We start from the raw sequence: 13,069 nt of genomic DNA on the forward strand, positions 1-13,069 counted from the left end.
TTTTATGGTTGGAACAGAAAATGGCTAACTAGTAATCCATCCTGATGTCTTAAAAATAAGACAGAAGTGTACCATATTTCATCCAAAGGTTAGTGACTTTGAACTTCTGACATTATTCTGCAGGTCATAGACCATGGAAGGAAAAAGACATGCCCGTATGTGATAGGTTTGATTCAGAACACATCATCCGTATTTCTCATCAATTGCTTGCACATGCAGACATATTCTGTCCAACTAAAAGCAGTTGATAGTTGGTGTAATGGTTAAGTTGTTAACCTCACAGTCATAAGGTACAGAGTTTGATTCTCACCTTTGAGAGGCAAATTGGCTAGGTTTAAAGTAGCCCACAAAGGGCAGCTTCCCTAGTACTACCATATGAAGAATAGAATTTAGGGGTTGGGAATGGTATAACACTTAAGGTGCTTATCTGAAGGAAACACTGTACAAGGCTTGAGTCTCACTATTGAAGGGAAAATTGACTAGGCTTAAAATGGCTCACAGAGGCAGCTAGCATAGTACTTGCATATGAACCTAATGGAAAAATAGCTAGTAACTTTGTGTAAATGCAGGAAAAAACTACAATTTTAATTTTTTCTCATAATTTTCTCTCTAATGATTATTTGCTTAGAGCATTAGTCTGTAGTTTAAAGTATAAACTATAATCTAGACATCTACATCTATAAAATAGGGAAAATATATTTTAATTCTGCATGTATCCTGCTTACTTGTACAGCATCAGCAGCCCAGGATCCCAACATTATATTAACATCTTTCCAGCCTTTTTACCATGTTTTAATAATATAAGGCTTGGGCATGTTACAACTAAGAAAAAGTACTTATTTTAATAGCACTTGCATAAACAGTCACTAATACAATTCTTGTCCCCTCAAGTTTTAAATACCTCTGAGTGCATACTATACAGTACTACTTTGCAGCATAACATGCAATTTACATGAATCCTTTTTTATACAAATGTTAGAACAAAAAAAAGTTTTGCTTACAAAGCATCTCTATTTTTCTCTGTGTATCTTATCTTTTAGCTCTTTTTTTATTTGAACAGCCCTTGAGAAACATCATTTTCAGTCAGTCTTTCCTTCATTTCAACCGCTGATTTCTTTAGTTTTATCAGTTCATCTGAAGGGGTGTTTATAACTTCTGCTTATTTTCCAGTCTTTTGCCGTTTTAACTCGATACATTCTTTCAGTGCTTCACTCTTTTTAAACACCTTACGTTACATTTGGTTTATTTTTTCTTCTAATTTGCTGGTAGCCATCTATACTAAAGCTGAAACTTTAACTGCTTTTTGCTAAACAGCTGCATAATTCTTTCCAGACGGAGCTTTTTCTCTCTCTTCCTCTGGTTGATTTTCTCTTTCTTTTTCTCCAAAGTTCTTCTTTGCTGGCATCCAGGCAGAGTAATGTCAGACAGTAGCTGATTTGTATGCACATTGATAACTAACTGGCTTTTTAAAGAATGTCTTAATTTTCACACCAGTACAGTGTAATCAACCTGTTGCTCAGTATACAGCCATGCTGGTAATTGGTAGCGAAGGGTTTTTAGGCCAGTAATCTTTTTCATCAGAATCCTTGGGGACTTTTCTGGCTGCATGATATGTTTGGCTATGCACATGCTGAAAGGGGCGTCGTATTCAGTAATTTTTTTTTTCTAATTAGGGCAGAGTACAGAGGGACAGTAGTAACATCCTTTGACCTGGATGAAATACCTTTGGATATCTTTAGTACTAGTTGGAAGGATTTCCTAACTACTGTTACATTGTGATGGTCAAAGATGTGAGAATCTTTGATCCAAATGCAGAGATCCCTGACTACCTTGTATATGTGGATTGGAATAGTGGCTATGCTGTAGGAGGATGAACAATGTCTTAAGTAGTCTAACTAGACATAGCTGGTGAGGCCACACTGGTATATACGTGGCAAATTTCAAACAAGAATAAAGCAGCTTTGATAGCAAACCGTAGTGATGAAGGGGGTGGTAACTTCAGCTTGTAACAGTGTGGCTGTAAGTAGTATATATAGATTCATTCATGTATTCATTCATTCAGTGACTTATCTGTGTAATCCAGTGCATGGTTTGTGAGGGGAGCAGTAGCCTTTGCCAGCATTAAGTTGTCGCAAAGCAGAATTGAACAATTTACACACTATATGATTCATTATGTCAGCTAGATGTTCTTCAATTCCCATGTTGCAGTATTCATAACATGAGAGATCCCCTGCGTAGATGACCCGAACATCCGGCTAGTATAAAAAAAACTTTTACTGCTGTAGGGTACGTGGAACATTGCACAAAGACAGCAGGATGTGTAAGCCATAAAAGTGATGTCCGCACATACCATTCTCAGAACTTCTCTGCTGCCAGTCTGAAAGCCATCTTCTCTCATTCGTCTGATTGCTTAGTGGTTGCTGTTTTCATATAAGTGCACCATTGTTTTTTTTCTTGTATTCCTATTTTGCTGCTGAGTATACAAGTTAAAATGGCTGTTTTTTTGAGGCTCGTGTCCTACAAGAAAGGCAAGTGCCATCGTGGATTCCACACAAAGATATTCACGAACAGTGTCTGTTCTGTCTAGGGTCCGCCCACAGTTATAAGGCATGTGCGATTTGTCAGGTATTTGTCTCCAAGGTGCTCGTGGTCAACTCTGGTTCTCCAGATATTTATCTGGAGAACCAGAGACTTAAGCGATTAGCACTTGCTATGGAGGGTCTGTCAGGTCCGTCCAGTGAGCCTCTGAATAAGAAAGTCAAAAAACTTAGGCCTGAATCTTTGGCTGCGTTTCTTAATCTGCACATCCCTCTTAAGGTCGATGAAGGCCCAGAGCTCCATATGGTAGCCAGCTGTTTTCCTGCAGCAGGCACCACTTTGGAGGCCACTAAGGAAATGGTCATCAGCATACCCACAGATGCTCAACAGACATCTGTTCAAGACTGTAAGGGGGAACCACAGCTCATTTATTTGTATGTCCCTGGAAGTACTTCTCTCTGCATATCCAGTGAAGAAAGTTCGATGTCTGTGCCAGAGGGTAGGCCTACGTCAGTCTCTTCCTCTCAACCTAAAGCAAATCCTCCTCTTAAAAGGAAACAAGAATTAAGGCATGTTTCATCTCTCCAGGATCCTACTCCAGACAGGCAGGCTTTTTCACAGGGTATTCTTAATGTCTTTATGGCTTTGAGACCACCTTCTGGTGTTCCTCTTCCCAGGGTTTCTCCCACTTCTATTCCCAGGAGTTCTTCTTTGGAGCAGGGGCCTTCTGAAGAGGAAGTTTCCTCTTCAGATGTGTCTCTTGCTTATTCCACCCAGATTGCTTTTCCTGTGGGTTATGGTTCCCCCGAAGAAGAGTCTAATGGTTAATGACTCCCCAGGAGAGGACATTTCATTTGGAGAAACCATTTCTAGGATGAGAGATTTTATTTAAATGGGACTGCTCTCAAGTCTCTGAGGTGCAGAAGAGGTACTGTGTGATCTCTTACAGATGGACTCCCCTTCCCCTTCTGCTATACTTCTAGTACTGCCTGCCGTTTTGGATGCCTGCTTGTCAGTATCTAAGGCAGCTGATTCCTAACCCCGTGCCCCCAAAGAGGCCAGATGGGTTTTATAAGGTGCCAGAGGACGATAAATTTCTTTTTAAATGTCTTCCTGCAGTTATTTCTGTTTCTGCAGATAGACCTTTCAAACTTTGGCCTTCTATTTCCTGATTTCCCTCTGATAAAGACAGTAAAATGGAGAGACTGGATAAAAAACTTTACACTTTGTCTACTCTGGCCTTCAGGGCTATTAATTACCAAACTCGTATGTCTGGCCTTCAGGGCTATTAATTACCAAACTCGTATGTCAAAATATGTTTTGGCCCTGCTCTCTCAGATTTCACAGCTGCTGTCATTCCTTGTGGATTTTACAGTCTAGGTTCAACTCTCTTCTCTTTTGACAGCTTCTTCCATGCGACACATCATTCCATAAAGTGCAGCTGAAGTATCTGCCAGATCAGCTGCATCTGGCTCGGTCCTTAGAGGATATTCTTGGCTGAGATTACAACCCTTGCCTGGTGATATCAAGGCAAAACGTATGGATGCTCCTCTTGATAATTCTGCCCTCTTTGGAACTGTTGCTGCTGCCCTTTTCAAATCTCTTCAGGAAAAAGGGAAGGAGTTGCAGAAACTTAAGCATATATTTGTGCCCCCGGTTCCTAAGTATCATAGGAATTATCTTTCCAAGGTACATTTGTTAAGAAACAGTCTCGTACCCTTCTTTCCAGATCCAAGAAAGTGCTACGTAAGCAAAGCTCCTCCAGGACTCTGCCTGTTAATACTCAAAAGCCCCCCTTTCTAGATAAACTAGGTAGTGTGACTGCCTGCCCAGTCTCACAAATATTACTGTTTCCCAGCCCCTCTCTGACTCCCTTTCTACTTGGACAGTCTCATTACAGACAAATGGGTGCTTTCTGTTGTCCAAAGTGGATATTACCTGGTTTGGAAGTCTATTCCCACCCTTCCTGGGTATCCCTTAAGCTCCTCAAGACCATCTTACTCTTTTCCCTCGGGTACTTCAGGACTTGATTTTACAGGGAACCATTCAGGAAGTCCCATTCCATCAGAGGAAGAGGATTTTACTCAAGAATGTTCCATGTTCCCAGGAAGGATGGCCCATGAAAGACTCATCCTAGACCCGTTTCACCTCAAACTCTGTCTTCAGGTTCCCACCTTCCGCATGGTTTCCCTCCAAATCTTGTTCCCACTTCTCCTGCCTCAGGTCTTTCTGGTTTCTCTGGACATCAAGGGTGCATATCGTAATATCCCTATTCACCCGCTTTTCAGGAAATACTTAAGTTTTTCTGATGCTTCCTCTCATTTTCAGTTGTCTGCTTTGCCCCAAGGGTATTCATCAAATGCTTGGCTGCTGTTATTGCCTTTTGCAGGCTTCAATGAATCCATGTTTATCCTTACCTAGACTACTTGTTCATTCAAGCAAGTCATCCAGAAATTCTGTTGGAGAATCTCCAGAAAGCCATCACCTTGCTTCAAAGCCAGGAATTCACTGTCAGTTACAAGATATCTTCCTTCACTCCTTCTCAGGACCAGGTCTTCCTGGGATGCAGCGTTAGGACCTATCTCATGATGGCATTCTGCCCCTCAGAAAATGCAGTCTTTTAGCCTACTTTCAGTAACTCATACCCCTCACTTCCTTGACAGCCAGGGAGTTTATCGGACTACTAGGATTCATGGCATCCATTATTCCCGTGTTACCCTTTGCCATACTCAACATGAGAATATTCCAATGGTGTCTGAAATCTCTCTGGTCCCAGCATGCACATCCCCTGGACTTTGTTCTTCCTTTTCTTCCTTGTCTGAAGAAAGAAATGCGGTGGTGGGTTCAGCAGATTTCACTGAACTCTGGTCTCTCTCCTCGGTGCAGGTGTTGTTCTTAGACACCTCAGACCTGGGGTGTGGGGCAACCTTTGTAAATTTAAAAGTACAGGGTCTTTGGTTCCTCTCTGTAAGGAAGGAACACATAAATGTCAAAGAAATGAGAGCCTTGATTTTTGCTCTTCAGGCTTTCCAATCTTTTCTTCACCCAGACCCCCTGAAGCTGTTTACAAGACAGTACCACTGTCCTTTGGTACGTGAACAAACAGGGAGGAATTAAGTCTTATCTGCTTTGCAGGCTGGCTATGAAGGCTTGGGAGATTGCTTCCCAAGCCAAAGTCACCCTGCAAGCAGTCTACATTTCTTCAGCACTAGTTTTATCGTACTTGTGTGAGCTGCTTCTGGCCAGATTGGCTTTTTCTTCTGTAAAAGCCCACTTATCTGCCATTTCTGCATGTCTGCCTCTATCCCATCTCTTAGCCTCTAGGCTAGAGGTTAAACTTTTCCTTAAAGGTGTCCTTATCAGACCTCCCAGGAAACCTCTTCGTCCTCCTTGTGATTAGAAGTTTGTTCTAGAAAAAACTCACCCAAGCTCTCTTTTGAGCCTGCTGTCATGGCTTTCTTAAAGCATTGCACTTGGAAGACTGTGCTGGTGTTGGCCATCACTTATGCTAGGAGAGTACCTGAACTCCAAGCTTTAATGGTATCACAACCTTTCCTCATTTTCCACAAAGGAATACTAATCCCTCTTTCATGCCCAAGATGGTTAATGATTTGTCCTTTAACCAATCTATTAATTTACCTACTTTTTTCCCCTCACTTCAAAGTTCCATTGAGAGGGTGTTGCATACCTTGGATGTGCATAGACAACTCAGATTTTACCTGGATAAATCCAAGTCTTCTAGGAAGTCGGGAGCAACTTTTTCTGTCTTTTCATTCCAGGGCACTGGGAAAAGCCTGTGTCAAAACAGACTATTTCTTCATGGTTTTCTAAAGCCATTTCTTTCTGTTATGTTTTCCATAGTAAAAAACTTTCATCCTCACTGAAAGCTCACTCCGCTAGGGCTGTTGCTTCATCTCGGGCCTTTTTCAAGGGGTTGGACACTGCTTCCATCTTGGAGGCAGCTACATGGTCTTCTGTCCACACCTTTACCAAACATTACAAGCTGGATGGCGTCTCCAGATCTAGGGCAGGGTTTGCCAAGGCAGTCCTGCATGGTTTTGTGGAGAGTTCCTGTGTTCCATCTTCCCTTTTCCTTTCATGAGCTTTGGTACTCTCCCTCATGTTATGAATACTGCAACATGGGAATCGAAGGACATAGAATAGTTGTGTAAAATCTTACCAAACCATAGATGTCCATCTCTTCCATATTGCAGTATTCAATCTCATTCTTCTTCCCCCTTGGTCCTTGTTCCCCCCCTCTGGATGATGGTTTTCCTCTCCCTTTTATCCTTAGATTGGTGTTCTGACAGGGGCATTCAGTTCTGAGGATGGTATGTGCAGACGTCACTTTTATGGCTTATAAATCCTGCTTCGTGTGACGTCCCACGTACCTTGCAGTAGTAAAAGTTTTGTATACTGGCCGAATGTTCGGGTTGCTTAGGTGGTTAATCCATCATGTTACGAATTCCGCAACATGAAAGAGAAGGACATCTATGGTTATGGCAAGATTTTACACAACTATTCTTTCCCTCTTAAACTTCAGCTTGTTTGTGTTTTCTATGTAAATTACTCGTTATGACCTCTAGGCAGTACAGTAAAAGATTAACTGTAAGATGGCTAAATTGCTGATTTTTTTTCATGTTATGTTTATTATATGTGTTTTTCAGATAGAAGAGCTTCTGAAAGAAGTGAGGCTAAAAGAGAAGAGGAGGAATTGCATTGACGCATTCCTTCATGAGGTCAAAAACGTACTGAGCAGTATCCCTGAAACATCAGTAACAGATGTAAGACCATTTGTATGTTTAGTTTAAAGTTTGGCAAAAAAAAAAAAAAAAACTCTTCTCATTGAGTGTTTTATTGTAGAATTGCACCACTGAAAACTGTTTATGTAACTTTTATTTACCTGGGCATTACCAGTGTTATTTTGGTATCCAAAAAGAGTTGAGTTTACTGTTTGTACATTGCCTTTGTTTCCACATGGGTTCTATAGCTGTTGCATGTGTCTGATTTTTTTTCCTGATTGGTATGTAAGAGTTTGTAGACATACACATGCCTTTTATTTGTAACGTAGGTGATTAGCTTAACGTGATTCTTTTGCTCATTTACCCTTTGTGTGAGTCTCCATGGGGAAGGACCCCAGGGGGGTGAAAAGAAATGTTGCAACTAAGCAAGATATTGGAAATGAAAGTGCTGAACTCTTTCCGGAGGGGAAATGATGGTCAGTCAAAGAGCCAAAATCAAATTTAAAAAAAAAAAAGAAAGCTAACTAACCAGGAGACTAGTTTGCAACCATGCAACAGCTTAGCAGCTTGAGATATGCTGGGTACTTAGGCATCAAGGCAGCAGTTTTAAGAACCATTACAAACTGCAAACCTATGTAGGAAGTAAGTGTTCGCATAGTGTTGAGTTTTAAGCGACCTGAAAGGCCGTGATAATGAACCGGTAAGGAGTTTGAAACAGGGGATGCATGATTTTACTGACCTAGTTTGTCATAGTCTTGTACTGTGCAGGTGTTTGGTATAATTAGCTGCAGCTAGTAGGACTGGTGCATGAGGCAACAAGACTTGAGTGGAAGCTGTCTAACTGAAATATTTATGGTTCTATTACGTTTGCTCGAGTATATAAGCCAGTAAAACTGGGGAGGTTGAAAACGAGCTGTGCATAGAGGGCTAAAGCCTTGAATACATTGCAGGCAGCCTGAGTTCAAATAGCAGCTCAGGTGTCTGTAGGAGATGGTAAGGGGTAGGATCATATTGCACAGCCATTGTCAGCTCACCTGTCCTTGGGATGGTGGCAACTCTAGCCACATGGGTAACATGTAGTGGGGGCATCAGATGTTGCACCCTGTGGAGCCTGAGCCTAGCATGCTCATGTTGCTGAGTGCAGTCACACAGTAAGCCGAGCAGAATTCAGCTTATGGAGACCAGTTTTCCTTTTGGGGGTAGCACAATATGGAGCTCAAACAAGTAATGACTGGAGGGGATTGCTCCACTGAGGGAGAGAGTATGGCACCCCAGATGACCTGAAAGTTGACCTGTTTTCTACCACCCAGCTCTCACCATGGACCACATGCGTTTCTTGGATTCCTAGGCAGAAAGTAGTGGGCCAGAGGACCCTTGCCTAGGGAAGGGATGCTCAGCTCCTGACACCATATATTGAATTAACCAGTTGGTGCAATTGGATTTGCCATCAGGCTAGATCCTCCAAGGGAGGTGGGATTAAAAAGAGAGAAAAAGAACCTGTCAAAGCTTCAACCAGACAGTGAAAACAGGAGATGGTGGTTGTGTGTATATAAATGTATGTAAATGTGTTTACTAACTGCATAGTCATAAAACTACAGGAAGGAAGAGTGAATCTCTACCATCCCACAAGAAGGCACTGATATAGATTCTTTTTGGGGAAAAGCAGTTAGTGGAATATTAGGGAAATCAAACTTGCAAAGTTAAAACCTTGTCTGCTTAAAACGTAACCAGGTATACTGAAACCAAGTTTTGCATTCTGGTGAGTATGTAGTTAAGTACGCTAGTTGGAAATGACCAAACTTTTCTGATTGCGCACTGATGCTTTATTAATAGAGAGCTGCAGAAATGGGGCAGTGTGATTTTATATGAAATTTAGGGTTTTGACTACTGACTTTTTTTTAAACAATTTATTTTTTATTGAATCACTGCAGTGCAATTTGCAATCCTCGTAGATGATGCAAGTTTTTCATTTCCTGATGATTGGCCTGCTACTCATAAATCCTGCAAAATTTCTCATTTCCATCTGTGGCTGCTGAATTATGCATGTCGAACCCGGAATCTAGGATTTCATATGCTAGGTTATTTTAATCCAAATACTGAACTTTCGTACTATTTTCCTAAATAATTTCTTATTTCTTGCCATACCCAGCCTTAACCTGCTACTTCCCCTATTTATTTTTTGAAAATTGGGTCTCACATAATTTTCCTTTCTTTGCACTGCCCTTCCTTGGTTAGCCATTCCTTATTATATCCACTGTTATTACTGTTCCATGTTCCCTGCCTCTCATTTCATGCATTTTCTCTTATGTAGTATGCCAGTCCCCAACACAGATTCCTTTCCAGATGTTCTTCGTGTTTCACTGTTGCAGTCATTACATTTGGGGTAATCTGCTGGCAGGTTGACCTCAGTCGGCTTGATTAGCAAAGTCTTGGGTCCTGTGTCGGTTGCTGTCCCTTCTTCCATGATGTTAGGTCGTCAGGGGTATAAAACATGCAGCCGATGCCATTACATCAGTCTTTCTTGCCGTGCGGTTCCCGAAACAGAAGCAGTTCGCAAGTGCCGGTCGGCCGACTCCTGAAATTTTCGTTTTTGAGTTTCAGATCCAAAGTCTTCAACTAAAAGCTAAGTACCCCGTTGGGGAAACTTTTTCTTGCTCCTTATCGATGTCAGTAAAAGTTAATAATTGCATTACTTGTGGGAAGCAATTACCTCATAAGGATTTTCATTTATACTGTATTCCTTGCCTAGGCCCTGACCACAACGTACCTTGCTGTCAAGTTTTGTGCTAAATTTAATCAACGCAGTATTAAACGTCGGTATATTTTTTTTTCCAAATATTTTGGCTCACGATTTAATTATCCAGCAATGTCGTCGGTTAGCAGTCAGACTATCGGAATACCTAAAAAATGCAAAGGAAAAGAGACAGGCCGTCGAGGTCCAAAACTGACGACGACGCTTCTCCTAAGCCAGTCACTGGTACTCAGTGAGGCACTTTCGCAGCTCCTGATACCCACTACTTCTGATTCGCAGGCCTCTACTGAGACCCATTCGGCATCCGGTATGCCACGAGATGCTTCAATTATGGAACCCGCGGATATCTCTACCTTAGATGGGTCGGGAGCCGCTGTGCAGGCACCGGCTTCTGAGGGTGTTTTCAGGCCTACAGATTTGTATATTAGACCGATGCCATCTTCAAAACTAAGGCCAAAATCTAAATCTGAGTCTAAAAAACCGATGCCTGGGCGACATGTGCAGGCCCCTATGCCTAAAAAACAAATGATCAAAATGGCTGAAGATTTAATTACTCTGATCAGGTGTAGCTAACCCCCTCCTTCTAAGAGGCCTAGGCAAGACATTGATTATGAATCTTCTGAACAGGATTCTATTTCTTCTGACTCTTCTAATGAACAGGATTTGTCTATACCTACTTATGAGGACTCTGCAGAAGATTCCATTCCTTCTGCTTCTCCTCCTGAGGATTTTTCTTTTTGGGAAACTTCACATACCTTACGGGAACATTTCCACTGGAAAAGTCAGGATTTCTCTGAATCTAAAAAGAGACTTAGGGATTTTCTTCTTCTTCCTCATCATAGGCCTTTGGCTATACCTCCTGTTCTAGACATTGTTGATGATGTTTTTTCAGAATCTAGTATGGCTCCTGATTCTCTGCCTCCGGCTCCTTGTAAGCCAGACAGATACTACAGGGTTCCTGACTCCCACAAATTCTTTTTCAAAAATCCTATTGCAGATCCTGAAACCATTTCTCAGGGTCCCAAGGGCATTAAGGCCTCTACTGCTAAAAAATCCTACCCCTTCTGATAGAGATTACAGGGTGCTGGATGGATGGTGTAAGAAGGTTTACACTTCTGCAACCTTGGCAATCGGGGCTTTAAACTGTCAATTTCATATGCTTAAATATCAACAGCATATCATGGGACTGCTTAAACAGAAAATTATGTTAATTTCTGACTGTGTGGAAAATAAAGATTTACAGGATTTATTGCATTCAGCTGAACAAGTTGGAAAACATACTTTGCAGTGTGGTTTTGATTCTTTGGAGGCCTCTTGCAGGGCTGCTGTAACTGGGTCTGTGCTAAGAAGGCATGCTTGGCTCAAAGTGCAAACTCTGCCTGATCGTGTTAAAGCAAAATTGTTGGATGCTCCTTTACAACAGGACCGTCTCTTTGGTAATAAGGCTGAAGAAGTTTTAAAAAAGATGGAAGATGAAGCTAAATCTATGCAAACTGTGAAAGATTTCTTACAAGTGCAACCTCCAAGATTTAGTAGGCACTGCCCTACTAAGAACTGGTCCTTTCCTGTTCCTTCGAGAGCCATTCAAGTCAAACCCAGACATTCCAAAGGCTCCAGGTTTCAGTCACAAGGGACTTTTAGAACAAAACAATGGGGTGCCTCCACCTCCAAATCTGGAAACAACAAGGCACCTCCCTGTGGTAAGCAGTCTCAATGACTTCCCTCTACACTTACCAAGCACTTACCTTTTAGCTGCCCCTTTGGGGGGACAACTGGCACTTCATGCAATAAACTGGCAACTTATAACCCAGGACAAATGGGTTTTAAATATAGTATCCGAGGGATACAGATTTCATTTCCACGCGTTGCCAATCCCAAACGGCTGGCCAGACCTGCCCCTAAATCAGTGGGCAGAGGCCCAGAAACGAGTACTGTCCCTCCATGAACATGGGGGCTATTCAACCAGTACCAGACGAGGAAAAGGGACAAGGTTTCTATTCAAGATTTTTCCTGGTACCCAGAAAAGACAAATCATGGCGTCCAGTTCTGGACTTTTGTACTCTAAACACATTTCTGGACAGTCCAAAATTCAAGATGCTGACTCTTCAACAGTTACTTCCTATGCTAGGCAAAGATGCCTGGTTGGTAACTCTAGACTTGAGGCTTACCTGCATATCCCAATCAGGGAACCTTGCAGAAGACACCTCCACTTCAAAGCAGGCTACTTGCATTACCAGTTCTCTGCACTGCCCTTTGGCTTATCTACTGCGCCCATGGTCTTCACAAAGTGCCTGGCTCCAGTAATTGCATTTTGCAGGCAAATAAATATTCAAATATATCCATACCAGGACGATTTGTCTAATTCAGGCAGAAAACAAGGACATTCTTGTAAAACATCTGGCGTTTGTAAAAAGGGTTCTAACTTGTCTAGGGTATACCATAAACGAAAAGAAATCACAACTGGTACCCTCTCAAAAAATTACATTCCTGGGTGCAAGCTTGAATACAACTGCCCAGATGGCTTACCTTATGCCAGCAAAGCAAATTCCTTTGGTAACTTACTTCAAAACAGGTGGCCACAAAAATCCTGCTATCTGCAAGACAAATTCTGCAAGCCTTGGGGTACATGGCCTCCTGCATTCTTCTAATTCCATATGCAAGACTGCATATGAGGAAACTTCAGTGGTACTTAAAAAGTTTATGGAGTCAGCATTGTCACAGCCCGGAAACAATGATTCATATCATACCTTGCCTGCAACTAGAGTTCTATGGTGGGCAGAGGCCTGCCACCAAAACAAGGGACTGCCATTCACTCCACCCCCTGCCGCCCAGACCCTAATTGCAGACGCATCAGACTATGCTTCGGGGGCTCATCTGGCAGGGAAGTGCATTCAGGGCAAATGGAGCCCAAATCAAATGCACCTTCATATCAATCAGAAAGAGATGCTAGCTGTACAGAATGCACTGACAGCCTTCAAGGACTACCTTCATCTAGGACAATTAATGATAAAGACAGACAACACCACAGTTATGTGGT

The 13,069-nt window shown here is 42.0% G+C and overlaps 1 protein-coding gene across 2 annotated transcripts in view; it reads left to right on the top strand.

Moving 5' to 3' along the window:
- NOL6 (nucleolar protein 6) overlaps positions 1-13,069 on the top strand; it is a 1,772,660-nt gene that overhangs the window by 128,463 nt on the left and 1,631,128 nt on the right. For both annotated transcript variants that reach the window (XM_044078098.1, XM_044078107.1), the window contains exon 3: positions 7,206-7,322. In XM_044078098.1, coding sequence (XP_043934033.1) covers positions 7,206-7,322 — 117 coding nt within the window. The remainder of the gene's footprint in view (positions 1-7,205; positions 7,323-13,069) is intronic.

Source organism: Protopterus annectens, chromosome 1.part1, assembly GCF_019279795.1.
Source record: "Protopterus annectens isolate FY-2018-M chromosome 1.part1, PAN1.0, whole genome shotgun sequence".
Taxonomy (NCBI): Eukaryota; Metazoa; Chordata; order Ceratodontiformes; family Protopteridae; genus Protopterus; species Protopterus annectens.